At 38.7% G+C, this 18,013-nt stretch overlaps 2 protein-coding genes across 4 annotated transcripts in view; one reads left to right on the top strand and one right to left on the bottom strand.

The window, feature by feature from the left end:
• cep89 (centrosomal protein 89) overlaps nucleotides 1–18,013 on the top strand; it is a 61,959-nt gene that overhangs the window by 36,178 nt on the left and 7,768 nt on the right. For all 3 annotated transcript variants that reach the window (XM_079454433.1, XM_079454435.1, XM_079454434.1), the window contains one exon: nucleotides 16,342–16,511. In XM_079454433.1, coding sequence (XP_079310559.1) covers nucleotides 16,342–16,511 — 170 coding nt within the window. The remainder of the gene's footprint in view (nucleotides 1–16,341; nucleotides 16,512–18,013) is intronic.
• Nucleotides 1,930–16,577, bottom strand: LOC306893016 (E3 ubiquitin-protein ligase RNF182). The gene is made up of 2 exons (XM_079454461.1): nucleotides 16,206–16,577; nucleotides 1,930–3,287 (listed from the first exon to the last, which is right to left on the bottom strand). Exon 2 carries the CDS (start codon nucleotides 3,271–3,273, stop codon nucleotides 2,500–2,502), a length of 774 nt encoding a protein of 257 aa, XP_079310587.1. The 5' UTR covers nucleotides 3,274–3,287; nucleotides 16,206–16,577; the 3' UTR covers nucleotides 1,930–2,499.

The raw sequence follows: 18,013 nt of genomic DNA, 5'->3' as shown, positions 1-18,013 counted from the left end.
AATAAACTGTATCATTCTGTTTCACCATTCCATCATCTAAACACATGCAATTATGTTTCTTTACAAGCATGGTCTGGACTGATGAACGATTTGTTTAGAAAATGTAGCAATTTGCACAGCCTGCGATGTGAAAAAGGCTTGATAAATTGAACTTGACGTGTTGCTAGAAGAGCATTGTCAAGTTTGTTGTCTGTCTGATTCTCTTTTGAAATATCGGAGTCTCACGTTGACCTAAGATCTGAGAGTTTTATCGACATTAGCCCAATTCTGTAGACACTTCCACCTTTTGTCAATTAGGCTGCTTAGAGGGGCTGCCAGAAGTCACACTTTTCTACTGCAATACGGCCTGGTTTTGATGAAATAATATGACAAAAAAACTTGTGGATTGGATGCAAAGATGAATAGTTCACCACAAAACTAGTTATGTGAACTAACAAAATAAATAGGGTAAATGTTGGTCTCATAGGGACTTCAACACAAGCATATATTCAATGTTTCTTTATTCACAATCCTCAATCATGTTGCTAATCAAGATTTTCAGATTTGCCAGTTCTAGAAGACCTGAGTGACTGCAGGCTCGTGTGTGTGTGTGTGTGTGTGTGTGTGTGTGTTGAGCGAAAGTATGAGAGAGAGCATGATTCTACCAAAGAATCAGTTGAATCTGTTTGTTCAATATATAAGCATTCTGGAAGCAGAAATAGGACAAGATTAGTAAAGAAAGGGACAAATAATTGGATGCATGGTTGAATTAATAGAGACATGTGAAGGTATAGACAAAAGAGAAATGGGTACAAGGCTGTGGAAAGAAAGAAAGTTAAGGTTCCCACAGGAGGAGAGAATATTGTGTGTAAATTATTCAGGGGTTATTAAAATTCATGCCACACATTTGCCTGAAACGGCAAATGTGGAAAAAAGAGGTTGAATATTTGATTGTGTATAAATGTGGTCCTAAATGGAAATTTGTGATGATGAGGGCTGTTTTTAGATTACACAATACGTTGCCTGTTTTTAGGCTGTTGTGTGTGTGGCGTTTGAGATTAGGAGGTGACTTTGATAAAGAGTTCAGTTGTTTTGAAGCAATGTATATTTTTTATGCAAATGTTGGTATTGCTCATCTCTATATGTAAAGGAGAAATAGAAATCGATCCTACTTTGAGATTTGATTGAACACAAACCCAAGGCATTGCCTAGTGATTGAGATGTGTGTCAGAATTCAAAATCTCACACTGTAAGTCAAATTCAGAATGATGAATGGCTCATAGTGGAGCTCAAGATTAAGATCCTATAAAGAACCTTCAGGGAGATGAAACACTGTGGTTGAGTGAAATATTACAGAGCTGTTGTGGTTGTAAGAATCAATGTTACCATTAAACCATACTTTAGATTCAGCTTAAAGTGTAGGTTAAGACTAAACAAAAGATATGGATCCACATGCTAATGGATGAGTAAAAGGCAAGTTGGCCCATGAGAACTGTCACCTTAGCTACAGTAAGACTATGAGATAATCATGTAGGAAATGCTGTTGTTCCAGGCCAGGTGTCACCTAATTCAGATAACATCTTCCACTTATATCACACAATAACACATTTTTCCTGCCTCTGCCTCTCTCAGAGCAGTGTTATATGGGCCGTTTGTGCTCGGTTATTAAATTCCTGGGGCGTTTTCATTGTGTCGGTTCACCCAAGAAATATGGAAAACCATTATATTTTGTGTTACTACATCATATGTCAAAAAGACATGTTCACATTCTGATGTCAGTGAGAGTGTGTGTATGAAAAACTGTTGTAGTGTCAGGTTCCTCCTGTTGCCTTATGAGATTGTATACATTCATAAGTTTCATAGTCCCGATGTAACACTGACACACTCCAAGGGGTCTGGGAGTGTCTTTTGTGCTACGTGTTGTTAAACAGATAAACAAAACAACAATGTGAATCAAATCTTTTTATTGAAATTCCTTTTAACCCAAGTGGCTTCCCACCCCTTCACTTTGTAATACCTAACAGTCTTTAACCAGACACACTCGATCAGTCTTAAATTGTAACAGTTCTGCTCATGGAGCCTTATTATAATGGCTGAGTGAATCAGGGCACGCAGTTTATTTCACAGCAATGAGAATTATCCACAGTTAAACTTATTATGGACGTTTGCTATGCCTTGCTATAGACGAAAGCTACCCTCCAAGTCCTTTGAGAAACTCCCCCTCGAGAATCACATCTGATCTGCATTGGAACATTTTGGGTCAACTGTTTACCCAACGATGTCTGGGCTGGAGGGGTGTGTGCTGAGACTGTTTAAGCTAATAGTATAACCTCCAGGCTGACCTTATTGTTTAATGCTTCACAGTCGTCTTATCAAAGCTGCTTGTGCACATCCCTTCAAAGCAAAATTGCACCAATTCCATTTTATTTGCAGCAAGGAGATCCAGGGAGCTTATGTTTTCTCTTCTCAGTGTAGTATGATGAAGTAGCCCGGATGTTCCACCGGTGTATTTTATTCCAGTCACCCCCTGTTGGAGCAGTCACACATGCCCTGGCACAGACACTGGCAAAAGCCGTAGACCAGACAGACTGTGAGACTGGATGGCACCAAGCTCACACACACGATCCCAAGAGTCACTCTCTGGATCACTAGCAAATAGATGCCAAGCGGCAGTGAACCAAAGTAGAAAAAGCCTAACAGCCACACCAGGACCCGCGGGACATGATTACAGAACTTTGATAGCGCGTCTTGGTCCACCGCGGCGCTATTAGATGCTACAGAAACAGAGTCCAGACTGTGCTCTCCGTAGTAATCGGAACTGGCATTTTGGCTGGGCGAGCGTTGCTGGTCCCGCTGCACTTCCATGATGGTGATGACCAGGCAGTTGGAGGAGTCGTGGGAGGGGCTCTCGTCAGAGGACAGGCTCTTGGGTGTCAGCACTACCTCCTTACTGTGGTCCGAGCTCCAGGACTTGTCCCGCACTGCCAGACGGGACATGATGTTTGAGTCGTCTGGGAGGCCTGCCACTTCGTACTCGCAGACCTGCGTTTCATGACGGCAGAAAGGGCAGCTGATGGAGCTAGAGCCATCGCCCATGTCCAGGATCTTATTGAGGCATCTGCCGCACACACGGTGCAGGCAGTCCAGAATCTTGGGCCGGCGGCTGTGTGCATTGTAGCGCTGATAGCAGATTTTGCACTCCAGTTCATCGCTGGTGTTGCTGTTGAGGCTGGTGTTTACATTTGCACTGGTGTTGGCGGAGTTCTCCTCCGTTCCATCCCGAGCACAGCTCATCGTGGCCTCATGCTCTGGGAAACAGGGACAGGATGTACACAAATTAGTTTTACTTAAAATATGAAAAATATGCCACAGTTAGAATGATTCAATGCAGTAGCTACCTTAATTCAAGAGAGATCAATCAAATGTAATTATGATTTACCAGATGCTTAATGACATACTGTGTGCATGTTTTCTTTGCTATTCATTAATGTTAATAAGTTAATATTAAGTTAATAATTAAAATTTGAATGAGTTTTCTGTCATTGGCATGGAGTGGACACATTCATGTTTTATTTGGGGTCAGCTGTGGCCTAATGGTTAGAGCGTTGGGCTTGTGGTCAGAAGGTTGCCGGTTCTAATCTCAATGCCAGCAGTTCATGACTGAAGGGCCCTTGAGCAAGGCACCTTACCCCTGATTGCTCTGCAGTAATGTGCCACTGTATAAAACTACTTGTAAGTCGCTTTGGATAAAAGCGTCTGCCAAATGAATAAATGTAAATGTAAATGTAAATTTGAATTCCCTGCCAGCGTTTTTAAAGTTGACAGCCAGTGCAAGATTTTGTATTCTTTTCATGGCCCCCAGACTATTTCCTTCTACAAATGTATGAACATTAGAGATGGGAAATACATAAGTGTTTTTAGTCTCCAGTAGGAATGCACCGAATGTTCAGCAACGAAAACAGATTGACAAGGAGCAACCAGCACTGAGACAGAGAGAGAGAGGTTAACTGTTTACTGACAGTTAATATCTAAAAACTAAAATTATCACCTTTCAGAAAAGATCAAGATCACATTAGGCAAAAAACCCTCAAGTACTTCAAATCTCTGAACATACATGAATAGAGCCTCTGCTTTTAAACAATAAAAACCCATTATTATTCTATCTTCATTTGTTCTTTTTTATCTCTTTCCAAACATGGGTAGGTTCCTTAAAAAAATAACTGTTTTTGTCAAAGACTTCTTTCAGATCAGATTTAAAGCAGGAACCAAAACAAACCAATCTTGTCTCTCTGTATAAAAGCAAAATACAGCATTTTCCTCATTGTAGGTTTGTTTACTAGAGGACTAAACAAATTTGATCTGTAAATGTTGTACTCTTTCAGAAGATGTGTAATAGCATACCCTATACTGTATAGTAGTAAAAACGTGGAAATAGGGCTGCACAATTCATCGAAAAAGTAAACAGTATTATAATTACGAGACAATTACATAATCACTAAAATCCTCATTTACATCTGTCCACTTGCGTTCATTTCTGTGAGTTCCGTCAGTGGCGAATCAGATAATTAATACAGTTGAAGTGTCCTTTATCTTTACGTTTTGGATTTTTAATTCATAACATAATATTTGCTATAATTATTTCCATAATTATTTGTGGGGGGGTTTCCAGGACAGGGCTTGAACCTAGTCCCAGACTAACTTTAATGTAAGAGGTGGGTTGATTAAAAACAACTTGCCTGGACATAAATGCCTGGAGTGCCCTCCATTATTATTGGCACCCTTGGTTAATATGAATAAATAAATCTGCATCGTTTCTCCTTTTGATCTTTAATTCATTTCATTATTCACATTTCATTAAAGTAAAAAACATTAAGTGTGGGAAATATCACATTATGATTTTGTTTTTCTCTAATACACCCTGGCCACCATTATTGGCACCCTTGTATTCAAAACTTGATTGAAGTTGCAGTATGGCAGATTAATATAGTGGAGTTTGTTTTTGCAAGAGAGCAGAAGATGTGTTTCTTGAACAATGTCCCAAACAACTTGTGATGGATGTGCAGTTTTCCTTAATTATTATTAATTGCTTTCTGACCCCAACATTCTACGGATTACTACAATTGTCTTTGATGAATTTTCATAGAAACATTTCAAACCTTCAAAGTAAAATATTTAGATCGACTGAAATAATCGCAATTACAATATCAAGGTGAATAATCAACAATTATGATTTTTGTCATAACCGTGCAGCCCTACATGGAAAGCTCTAAAAACTCATGAACTCTTGTCACAAATGACAGAAAATCTTGTCAAGGACAGGGATAGAGTTGAGCTAAAATGAGCTGCGATTAAGAATCAATGACATGATATATACAGGGTATATACAGAAATCATGGAGCTAAATTTGAGACTTTTTAAGACTTTTTGTAAGACTCTTTCCGTAGTCAATGATATTGTTTAACAACCGGGTGTAAATGGACCTCCCACTATTCGCCTACGCAATGATATAAATTCAGGCAAAATTTTGCCTATGACGTCTTTGGGCAAATATGAAAAAATGATACAAAATGTAATACCTTGGAAAATGGCATTTAAGATTTTTAATACTTTTTAAAGGCCTTCATTTTCTCTAAATGTATTTATCAACTTTTAATACTTTTTAAGACCCCGCGGACACCCCGAGTAAGCAAATCTGTGGGTTTTAACACTCTGCTATCTCTCAGTAGGTGACTTCATACAGGAGGTGTTTCCTACAGAGCATAATGCCATCATGCATTAGTTCATTGTTACTGTCACTTTGATATACTAACACCAGTGCTATTAAGACTTCATTTGAGCCTCTTACTGTGCCATGTGTCTATTGCAGTCCTCAACTCTCCAAGGACATCATTAGGCGGCTTTGTTAATTGCCGTTTGTGAAATTAATTACGGAAAGAAACGTGGAATCAACATGGTGATTCCGCTTCATTGTATTGGGAAGCCAAGTGGTTTTGTCTCCCTGATGTCACCAGGCTTTTGTTATACTGGAGGAAGGGACGCAGATGGAGGAATGAAATAGCGGCATGCTGCTCCAGCACACAGACCTCTCTCCATTATTAATGACGACAATGCCTTTGCACAATTGTATTTCAAAGAGGAATTTGTTTTGTTTTGCTAAATGAAGAAATATTACCAGCCGAGGCTGTCAATAAGGACAGGATTCCTGGATGTTTTGTTCAGGCTGTATTAACAGAGCCTTTTAAGATCACAGATTAACAGTCAGTCAGTGTTTTTAGTCCATGTTATGTAATGCCATGTTGTGTTATAGCAGCCTTTTGTCAGATGAAAAAACTCTTCAAATGGATTGAACTGTTTTTGTTAAAAGTGACCTTTTGCAAGATGTTAAGAACACAAAATGAGCATCGATTGCTGTGATCATGGAAATGTAGTTCTTTCCTCCTTCAATTTATCTTGGCAGTAATCACATAAGCAGTTTTAACTTGCTTTTTCAGAAGACTGTTGTGCTCAGAGTTCTCTGTCTTTGTACTGAAAGGTCATTTTATTTTACATTTCAAATCCAAATGTAATCCAAATGTAAGAAGCTCATTTGTAACACAAATGGATAAAACCAATTTTGTCACTGAACTCATCCCACAGAAAGCTTTAGACCTAATGAATGCCATGGACTTTAAATTATACAAATGTTACGTCAACCATTTTATATTGACGTGTACTCTGCAGGGCAGTCGTTTTGGAAAAATCTGTTAATAGTTAGTCTGAGATGAGTTGGCATGAAGTGTGTTTCTAGACTGAACGAAATCAAATGGATACACAACTCACAAATATTTAAAATAGAGAGCTTGTTCGTATTCAGAAATCAAACATCTACAGTAAATGCAGACTTGAATGCAAAGTGAGAAAAGAAGTAGATGCCTTTTAAAGAATTGATCTGAATATTTGTAAATGCTCACAGCTATACAGAAAAATGAGTCTATCATGAACTAAAATTGTCTGCAGAGATCCATCTTTTTTTCAGTGTGTGATGTGATAAATCTCCCCCACTCCAATGGTAGAATCATAAGTATTTCTTATTTTCTCTTTAAGTGCTGCAATTTCATGTTTGCTATCCATATATTTTACTTACACCAGCAGTGGCATTTGCATAGTTGACAGGAACGTAATTCTGAAAACTCCAGGCTATAGCAAATAAATAAAAGGGTCTATTGTTATTGCAGAGTCCCGCTGTATATTATGCAACACAGTCTCACAGGAATTCATGACATTGTCACGAACTGTAATCTATTAATTTATGTTTGCTGACACGAATTTCCCCCTTTTTTCTTGTCAGTCACCACAACTTTTTTATCGTGTCATCCAGCACGAATTTCAATCAAATGTATTTTCATATGTATACATTTTTTTATCGACATTTCTTGATGGGAATTCATACCTATTTTACAAAGTGGCTCATTTATGTGAATTCCTCTTTCCTATGATCTCAGCGCTATGTTTTGTTATGACTTCACTTTTTTTCCGTGACGTTAGGTGTATTGGCAGGGTTAGGGGAGCCATTTATAAAAAAATTCCAGCTAAATTAGCCGTTGCATCTGTGATTTAAGGCTTTGGGGTCAAGTAAGGTGTTGGTTAGCCACATCCTAAAATATACGACTTCTTTTGATATCAGGTTATAAATATATAAATGTGAATACACAGGCAGTCTGTGTAATGAAAGTCGTGCTGAGTGGCTCGAAAAGAAAAGTCGTGCTGAGTGACATTAAAAAAAGGTTGTGCGCACTGACACGAAAAAATTGGCATATTTGTCTTCATGAACACGAATATATTGATTCCAAATTTTGTTGTATTGTATTACATAACCAATGTGCTGCTGTTTTTACCTTAGAATAAAATATTTCTATCTACATTCACCGCGAGTCCCCTTGCATGTAATTCGCCATATTTTGTCAGCCATCCTAGTGTTTCGAAAGGGAGGGGAGGAGTCCGCGTGGAGGCCGCTGTATATTACTGACTGGACCTTTAAGCCCTTCAAATGATGGCTGAGTGACTAAGCACACAGCAGCTAGAGCAGAACAGTATGAATAAGTTCACAGCGATGTTGGCTGCTATTTACAGGTTCACAGCGATAAAACAGGAGAATTGTTGCCGTTTACAGACAGACACTCACATATATTGCCAAAGCATTTACTGTAGCATTTTCAGTATACCGTACATACTCCTAGAGCTCTGCATGTATGGTGCATGCATGTGTTTGATCAAAAGCTTCATATTATAAATTGAATTACTTACTCAGTTTTCTTTAAAGGGGAAGTTCACCCAAAAATCAACTTTGTGTGATTTTTTTACACACCCACATGGCGTTAAACATGTTTAGAGAACTTCTGGTGTCTACGGAGCACAAATAAAGATAGTTAGGTCACATCTGAGATATTTCCAGGCCACCTCATAGACATCACGGTGACTGTTTTTGCCAAGGTCAAGAAAAGTACTAAAGACATTGTTAAAGTGGTCCATTCGCTCATAGTGGCTCACTTGAATTTTTTTGAAGCGATGAGAATGCATTATGTGCAGAAAACAAACCAAAATAACAACTTTATTCGATATATCCTCAAACCGAATCCGCATGCGCCAAGGGAAAATGCTATTTAAAGGTGTTTTTAATCATGCAGGACGATCAAGAATAAGAAAAGGTCACTGAATCTCTAGCTTAAACGCTCACTGTTAATTTCAGTTTTTAAGGCTGTGGATTAAAATCTTGCATGATTGTTTTCCAAAACTGAACTCGTGTGTTGTCATACTGTGACAGAATGAATAATGTGAGACACTATTAGCATCCAAGTTGACACTGGTTATCTGGAGCATTGGGCATTGAGTGGGTTAAACCAAAAGGGGGTTGATTATGGTGGTCTGTTCACTGTAACCCAGTACATCTATAATTCCAGTGATCATTGTGCCATTGTGTCAAGTGCATGTTCTCATTTAAACACAAGACTAAGCTCATTTTCCCATAACTGTGAAATTTAATACGATCATTTGTTTGCTCATAATGTAATACTGCATCCTTTTTACTGAATGTGATCATTCACCTCTTTAGGTTGGACAGTAAATCTTCTGAACTGATAGTAATGTCATTACTTGTACTTTCAGAGTAAATTTGTTTAGTTTTCTAATAAACAAACCATCAAATAAGGACATTTCTGTTATTTGCTTTTGGACTTACAAAGAGAGACAGTATAGATTGGTTAGTATAGATTGGTTAGTTTTGTTGCTGTTATTCAGCAATGAAATAATTGTATCGTATTATAATACAATAAATCAGTTGTAAATCACATTAGGGGCTCAACAGGCACATTCTCTTGACCTGTATCTTTAGCCATTGAAAAATTGGGAAGCCAAGTGGTTTTGTCTCCCTGATGTCACCAGGCTTTTGTTATACTAGAGGAAGGGACTCAGATGGAGAAGGGACGCTGGTGTTAGTCTTCTCTATGCCATTTTAGCTCCTTACTGTCTTATAGAACCCATCTGACGGCGAGGTCTGAATAGTTAGAGGTTCAAGTATTTCAGAAGCATGTCTGTGTCCGAGATTGTAAAGTTAATGAAATGACAGAGATACAGAGAGCAGTATACTTTAAGAACAAGACAGAAATCTTCATGTGCACAATGGTAAACATTTGTTTCTGCTTATCAGCTCCTGTCAGGACGTTAATTGCGTTTTGTGTATCTGCTGTTTTGAATGTGTCACAGATTGGTCGTACCCATATTAGGAATTTACAGAGGATTTACATTAAATATTGTTACATATATAAATCTGAGAATGTTATTACCATAGACCTACTTGTTTAATTTGAGTTTTATACAAAGATAAGGTACAGTGCATTCTTTCTATTTATGTGTGTTATTTTACTGTGCTTGATTGTTTTGGATCCTATCAAAACAAACCCATCTGTCTCGCTGCCTGTCAGAGAATTCTCTCCTTTAGACTGGCCTGAAGTTAACGTCCTGTTTGTTGATCGGCCTGGCTAGTGGCTAATACTATAAAAATTTACATTTTATTTATATTCATATCGTACTGTATAATAATTGTATTACATTTTTTTTATTTTATCGTATATAATATTTTAAATAAACAATGGATTGAATGGGTCGTGTAACTTAAGCATTTGTGCTCAAAGGCAGTTTAGATCGTTTTCACACTTGACTTGACACTTTTAGTGTAAAAAAAAGCGTTTGCAAAGTTGTGGTTTCAAATAACAATGTTCAAAGATAGCATTTGTGCACGAAGGCAACTTAGAGAGACAGGCTTCACACGCAGCGTAACGGAAATCTATTTGAATAATAAACAGAGCGTTTTTCCAATAACCAATCACATATTTAAAACACTAATTTCTCTCTAGAAATCCAATCAGAAGTTATTGAAAGTGAAAATTAAACGTACATTTATACCAAACTATGCTGCAACGGGCGTTTCGGCCACCACTTGAGCCTTCTCGACCAATCACATTCCTCGCATGTTGTTATGGAAACGACATGTCTCTGTCATTTGTTAGCTGTGAAAAAGGGTGACTTAGTTTGTTTTTACAAAAACTTTTTACAACCTCAAAAGACGTTCTGAGCTGCAGAAAAAGACCCTGGTGATGTCGTTTAAAAGAAACGCTCAGGATTATAATGTAAAACAGATGCAGCTTCAAAAAAGAAGTTGATTCTTACTCTCCTTGTCTTGGTTTTCGAGGATCATTCTAGGACCTTGTTTATTTTGCCCCTCGTGGAAAGTTTTAGTTTGAATTCTTTTTTGTTTATCTTGTTTTACCCATAGTGGGGTTTTGTTTAATAAAGTTTTCGTTAAACCTTAGTCTGCCTGCGCTTTGGTTCTTTACTAATCCTGACCATAATACAGGCTGAACATCCTTTATTATGCTAGCTAATGAAATTTGCTTGTTTTCAGAATTTATCTGCAGGCACTATTTCTTTGTGGATGTGTACCGGAAGTAATATTTTGGGTCATAAAAGCGTGCATTCCCAGTGACTTTTGTTCATATCGTTGCTTTGAAAGCGTCTATATCGCTTCACCTGCCCGACAGATGCAGACACATGTGACGGTCAGGTGCTATTGTTCAGGTATATACTGTAATAAAGATGTTTGGATTGAAGGTTTTAGTGCATTGAAGTCTAACACCCTGCAGATTAGTGTGGTATTATCCAGAGGACTCTTAACTTAATCTGATTGAGATTATTAATTCAGGTTTATTTTTCTGTAATCTCCCTCTGCGTTATCTAATACACTGATCTCATGCCTGATTATGAGCGACACATCTAAAGTCTTCTCACTCAAGCAGGGCAGGCAGAGTAAAGATGCTGTAGATCACGTATTCAGCCTGTTTGTAAGTAACAAGTCTCTAAGGGAAGTAGCTGACCTAACTCACAGGTCTCTAAGTGAGGCCCTTGGCTTCAAAGATGATTTCGGAGCCAGAATTTGAAGGCAAAAGTTCTGTAGGTTTGGTATCTAAGTGAAAGCTGTGTGGGAGATCTGGAAAAGATCGAAGGAAAGTTTCTAAACCTGAAAATGTGAGGCGAAATTTCATTTGCAGTTCACATGCCATGTAATAATATATACACTTAAGCTTCTTGCTTAAAATGTTCTAAATTAAGATTCTTGTGTTTTTCTGAACCTTTAACTTTGCTTCCATAAGACATTTTTGCTCATGATTTCCGAAATCATCATGCTGGGCAGAAACCATTAGACATCACCCGGCACAACGGTATTTTAAGCATCTAATCAAAGTCTCTCCTCAAATCTATAAATAGATTGAGCATTTTGGAGGACACAAAAGATCTTTATTTTCTCAGAAAACCACCTCAGAACCACCTGTCACTGTTTTCTGATTTTCAGGCTGTATGACCTTGTAATTTAGCCAGATTTATTATAATTCTTTCAACTTCCATTTTATATACCAGCAAACTAGTCGCTTTCATCGAAATTCTCAAAAATAGGTAATTTATGTGATTGTTTTTTTTTCTTGGGGTTGGGGGTTAGGCGTCTACTCTCAAGCGTCTGAAAAATCTTCGGTCCAGCACCTGTATACGTTTGGCCGACCAGAATCAAGATAACACCTAAAAGTGTCGTCTTTTTTGATCTCTGGGCCAACCAGACTCTGCATCGTCTTTTTTTGGTCGTTGAGCCAGCCAGGATCAATGTCATGTTTGCACCTGTGAAAAGCATTGCTGAAAGGGACAAATGCAAAGTGTTGTCTAGGTAAAATCAAAAATTGCAGTTGGTATTTATTATTCAGTTCGCCTGTGTGATCGAAACAGCTATGTTATTAGTTATTATTGTTATGAGGTCTTCCCTTCTAAGTGAGTAAGGCACTTGGGTGCGATTATTAATCCGAAGTTTCAGTTGCAGAAGCGGTAGTTTACAGATGATATTTTATTATTAAGATCAATTCGCATCATAATACATTAGTATGTCGTCAGGAGCCGCGCGGATTACTTTTGTATTGCATATATCTGCTTTTGAACTTCTAAAGATCGGGTGTAATGCTATGTCATGCGTTCTGACTTCTTTGCACTGTTTAACGTGCTGGCTTCTCATGCTTAACATGGTCAACTTGTTAACAAAACGAGTTGGACGTATGACGTAGTATTCCTGTACTTGACACAATCCCCCAGCACTCCAACGTGTTTCAAAAAGTTTTTTATATTTCTGGATCCCTGTTTCGTCACAGGGATTCTATTCCTTTTATTTGGCGTTTTCCCAGAAAAGTTTGGCAAGGCGAAAGAGAGAGAGAAAGAAAGAAAGAAAGAAAGAGCCCACTGCGAAACCCGCTTACCATCAAGATTATCTGCGCTGCGTCAAGATGCGCTGCAACTTGTTACTCTTGCGATAGGGAAGTATAGGTGTGTCTGTTTGTTTGCGGCATTTCAGTGATGGATGTTATATAAACGGTGGATTTAGCGCTGGATTTGGAGATCGTTTTAAACTGATAGATGGCACGGTCCTAGTGCTAAAAGATGCCCGACTTGAATTGCACGCGATAATTCAAATAAAGTTATACGTCTCTGTTTTGTTGGAAATTCACAGTGTACGTGCATGTACCACCTCGAGCTTGTGTTTTTCCAGAATTAATCGTACCTCTTTTTTCAGTTTAATCAAACCAAATACTCTTCGAAGATATGAGATACAGCTTTCCTGTAGCTCAGTGCTAAGAGTATTGCGTTAACAACGCAGCTTGTGGGTCCGATCCCAGGGGATTGCAGATACCTATGTGAAATGTATAGGATAATGCTATGTAAGTCGCTTTGGATAAAAGCAGATCCTTTGTTTTAGGAAAGGCGGGAATGGCACCGCTCCGTAAACGTAGACAAATAGATCATTTTAGATGTTTAATTGCGACTTGGATTATTGGGATCGCGAGACGAGGGAAATGTATTTACGATGGCAATGTATTTATTTTTTATGAAAATCTCACTTATGGCTGTCACTTTTGTCACCTCTTCCGAGTTTGCAGGTTTGATTTTAAAAGTGAATGCCACATTTCAACTCTGCACTCTTTTGTGAATTGACATCAATCTGACCCACTTCTACCGACACTGGGATTCATAATGGCTCTGAAATATAGGTGGACTCCTCCCAACAACACCATATGGTTTAATTTCTTCAGGCTCTAGGTCTGTCTTAGCCTGCTAATGAATGTCAAAGACTCCAGTCACACATTAGTGAGCTGGTGCCATATCTGCAGCTGATCTAAGCATCTCACAACAGTCGATTTACTGCAGTGGCTTCATTAATCTCAAGTACCATTATAAATATCCTTGCCCTTGACAGAGTCTCCCAATGCATAATATAGTGGACATGTACACTACCAAACAAAAATTTGACATTTGAAATACCATGCAACATGAGTAGATAGGAGGTTCAATTCTTGCAAATTAGTTCCTAAATTCTGTTTCTATATACAAATGTATTTTATTTAGCAACCAGCATGTAAATAGCAACTTCTTTTATAGTGTTTTCAAAGCTTGCCCGCTATGCAGTGCTGTAAAGCAAATCTTGACTGTCAATGAATGCAGAAATAGCTGTTTTGATTAGTTTTACATTTTAGGTCACCACCGAGTTAGAGGGAAAAGATAAATAGGCTATAAGACATGTGGCCATGATGACTCACACCACCAAAAATGGGTTTTCACAACATCCATGTTAACTATCCCTGCATTTCTGAAAACAATCTGCTACTACAACTAAAATACAATTGCTTCATGCGTTAATTCCTTTTTATATCAGAGATTAAAGGGTTGACAGTAGGGGTTGAGAGACTTGGCTCCTATTTGTGCACAGTCCACCCCCTAAAGCTCTAACAAATGGAACATTTCTGACTACAGTTGAGGGACACTGTTTAAAGAACTCAAAGTGACTCAAAGACAAAAGCCTTTCACTTTTCTTGTCTGATAGACATTATGTGCTGTTATTGCATTTCACATCTATTCAAGTACACGTCATCCTCCAGCACAGCCTGTAGGGAGATTGCATGACTTAATGAAAACTTTTCCAACATCAGAGGGTTTCCAGGCAACCACCATGGTTACAATTGAATGATTTATTTAGTCATAGTACATAGGTGTCTCAACCCGTCACCCATTTTGATATGTGCTTTATCTGAGATTAGACTTGCCTGTTTTCATAATGTATATCTCCCATGCTTTTTCGCTAGTAACTCCTTTAGTTTAGTAAAAAAAACCTTTAGTTTTATAATTTCTTCAATCTTTGAATGAACTTGATCGGACAGGAAATCCAAAACAAAATCAAACAACCTGCATTTGGCAGACCTGCAAGCTTGGCCATCCAAAAAGAAAGAACAAACCTGTATTCAGAAATAAAAACCTGCTTCAATTACAGTTGACAGATTGAGCTTCCCATCTGATTTTGTATAGGTCTCTTAAATGGTGTACCATGATGGTGTGGAAGGACAGTTTAACCTGCTTTTAAGCTTTTTCCACATTAGCACCACATTTATAAATGCCCACATTGCGTAATACAGTCCACTAAAGGTCACTGAAAAGTCATAATTTGCGGTAAGCAAATTGGTACATTTGTTAATTCCGGTTCTCCTTACTGGTTTTGTGGTTTCTTAGATCCTCTTTGACCTGATCACGATTTCGCCTTTCATACACTACTGGATGGCACTTTGATGTTGAAAAAACAGAGGTAGAGACAGACTAGCAGTAATTGAATGCTCTCACACACATGCACAGAAAGAGCTGTTGACTGAGGCTTGTTTGTGTGGAGTGTTATTGATCGATGTATGATGCAACGATTGGACCTGTATATGCTCTAAAACTGCGTGTCCACTCTCTCTTTTTCACATACATGAATCCTTTCTCGCATTCTCTGTGCATGCTCATTTTCTGTTCTATTCATGGTGTATTAAACACAGGGATCTGTTAAAGAAATGATCGCTTCTTTTCAGCTTCCTAGGTACACATGGGAAATGTCATGACGGTTATTGTTAGATGTTCATTCAGGCATTCCTCCCCATGGGTCTTGATCTCATACGGAAACCATTCCTAACATTGATCCACTTGTGCATTGCTGTAGCTTCTTTCCCTGTTTTATTAGTCTTGATATTTCATTTATTCTTTTCCCTGGTGTCACGCATTTACGATGAGGCATTTATTTACCGAGCACATCTTACTACTCATGTCGACTCATGCAGCTGTAATTGTCTCATTGCCCTCTGCTATATGAAGATGACTTACATCAACAGGCTGCCTCCTCCTTGGAAACCCCGGGAGCTGCACAAGTGTGCACGTGTTTGTTTATCTAAACAGCTCACATCTGTTTTAGCAGCAGACAGGCCAACATCTGTTCCTCTCATGGTCACAGCTGCCCTGTGTCTGCATTTCTGTGTTTCACCGCAATATCACATCACACATTGTGCATTCAGAACTCCACTTCATACAGTACATCAACGCACATATTCAGGGAAGATTGACCTCCAACCTGTTAAACACATACTTCTTATATCTTTTATATGTGGGTTACTTATATCTGCAAGTCAAAAGGTTGGAATCTTTCTTTCCTGCACAAAATCTGATGAACCATTAGTTTCAGGACCTGTATGATTAGTCTATGGATAACACTTGTCATGCACTGGTTAGACAGACAGATAAACGCACACACACGTTTAACCCTGTCTCCACATACATACACTCACACAAGCCTGTAATGTAGTCTTTACCGTGCTGTGTGGTCTCTGTCTCTGGCTCCTCCAGGGTTGTCGTCCTTTGATTGTTTGAATGTTGTTTAAGTGATATTCCACTGTTCCTCAGTGCTCTCCAGTGCAACTGTTTTCATTTCTCTCACCACTACTCTAGGTGTACAAGGGGCAGGCGTCATCGAGCGTCTGCGCGCTGGGTCGGCGTCTGCGCGAACAGGAGGAGGACTTTGCGGGGAAAGCAGCGAGTTATCAGCGAGAGATCGGACACCTGCAGAGCCAACTCAAAGACAGACAGGAACAACTGCACGGAGCTCTGCAGCAAAAGAGGTGAACCTCTCTCTCTCCCACACGCACCCGCGCACACATACGCTCTGTCTTTAGCTTTGTGTGAATGGAGGGATGCAGCAGAAGAGGTGAGAGCAGTAGTGGAGCAGCTGTCACAGGAGCACAGACCAATAACAGAGAGAGAGAGAGAGAGAGAGAGAGAGAGAGAGAGAGAGAGAGAGGAGGGGCTCTAGACAAGCTGGCACAGCTGCAGGCTCATCTGTCTAAATGTTCCTGTTTGTGCACTCTCGTAATTATGCTCACTTTTCTGTCATTTGTTTCTTTCTCTCTTATAACCTTTGTGTTCTGTGCTTCTTGGAGTTTATAGTGTTTCAGTTTGTGACTGAAATCAGTGGAATATAAAAAACATTTATCATTTTTAACATTGCAACTTGTGTTGCCTTCTAAATAATGAATGGACCACTTCATTATTTGGTCCAGGTCAAAAATATATTTATTAATCAAATGTTTTTTTATATTTAAATATATTCATATAATACAAACATGTAAATATATATATTCAAATAATTGTAGTGTGTGCAGAGATCATTTTGAGATAATGATATGCATCATACCCACACTCCCTTGTGTGAGAAGAGCAATTTTGCTTTATGTTAAAAGTGTAAATATGTGACATTGCATGAGGAAAACGTATGTTCAAACTTTTGACTGCCAGTTTATATACATATAGTATTGTGCAGTATCAAAGTGCACACTGCACATACAGTACATCTCCATACAGGGCAGCCTGTACCAGACTGTCAGAGAGTCAAGGCAGGATAGGACAGAGTCATCTACACAAACCCCAACAAACACACACTGTTTGAATCAGATCTGCTCTGTTGTCTGGGCCTCTCACTTCATCCCCATAAACTATGACATACACTATTCAGATTTTGAGCCATGTCCGCCTCAACTGAGCAGCACTTCTTGCTGTGGGCACACACCCATTAAAAGCTCAGAGACGGTCTTTCTCTTCTTCTCTCTCAACCTCAAATCAAAGCTTATTTTAAACGCGGTTCCCGTCTTCAGACTGAGTTAATGATTCTAAATTTCTTTAAATGTCAGCATTAATACATCACTAAAGCGCTTCTCCTTCAGAAGAGATGTTTTACTACAGTGCATGTATAACTACAACCTGTAGATGCGGTTTGTGTTGAATGTAAAAAAGAAATGACAGCTTTGTTGTTGACTCACTAATCTTCACAATATGCAGCTGTTAAACCATTTGATCCATTTGCTTGATTTGTTCCTTTAAAATGTCATTTCTATTTCAATTTCTGATAACAATGAATGGAGGGACTATGTTCAGGAAGTGATGTGGCATTCCTCGCCTGTGATTCACATCGATGATGTAATCTTTAGATGGAACAGCATGGCCATCACTTCATTGCAAATTCAGAGTTGTCCTCCTGTGTGTGTGATGTGACCTGTTCTCTTTGTGACTCTGGATTAACATTTAAACTGACAATTACACACTGACACGCACAAAGGGCAGTATTTTG

The sequence above is a fragment of the Barbatula barbatula genome, assembly GCF_947034865.1.
Source record: "Barbatula barbatula genome assembly, chromosome: 1".
In the NCBI taxonomy this organism is placed as follows: domain Eukaryota; kingdom Metazoa; phylum Chordata; class Actinopteri; order Cypriniformes; family Nemacheilidae; genus Barbatula; species Barbatula barbatula.
This window is presented reverse-complemented; position numbering and strand designations above follow the sequence as displayed.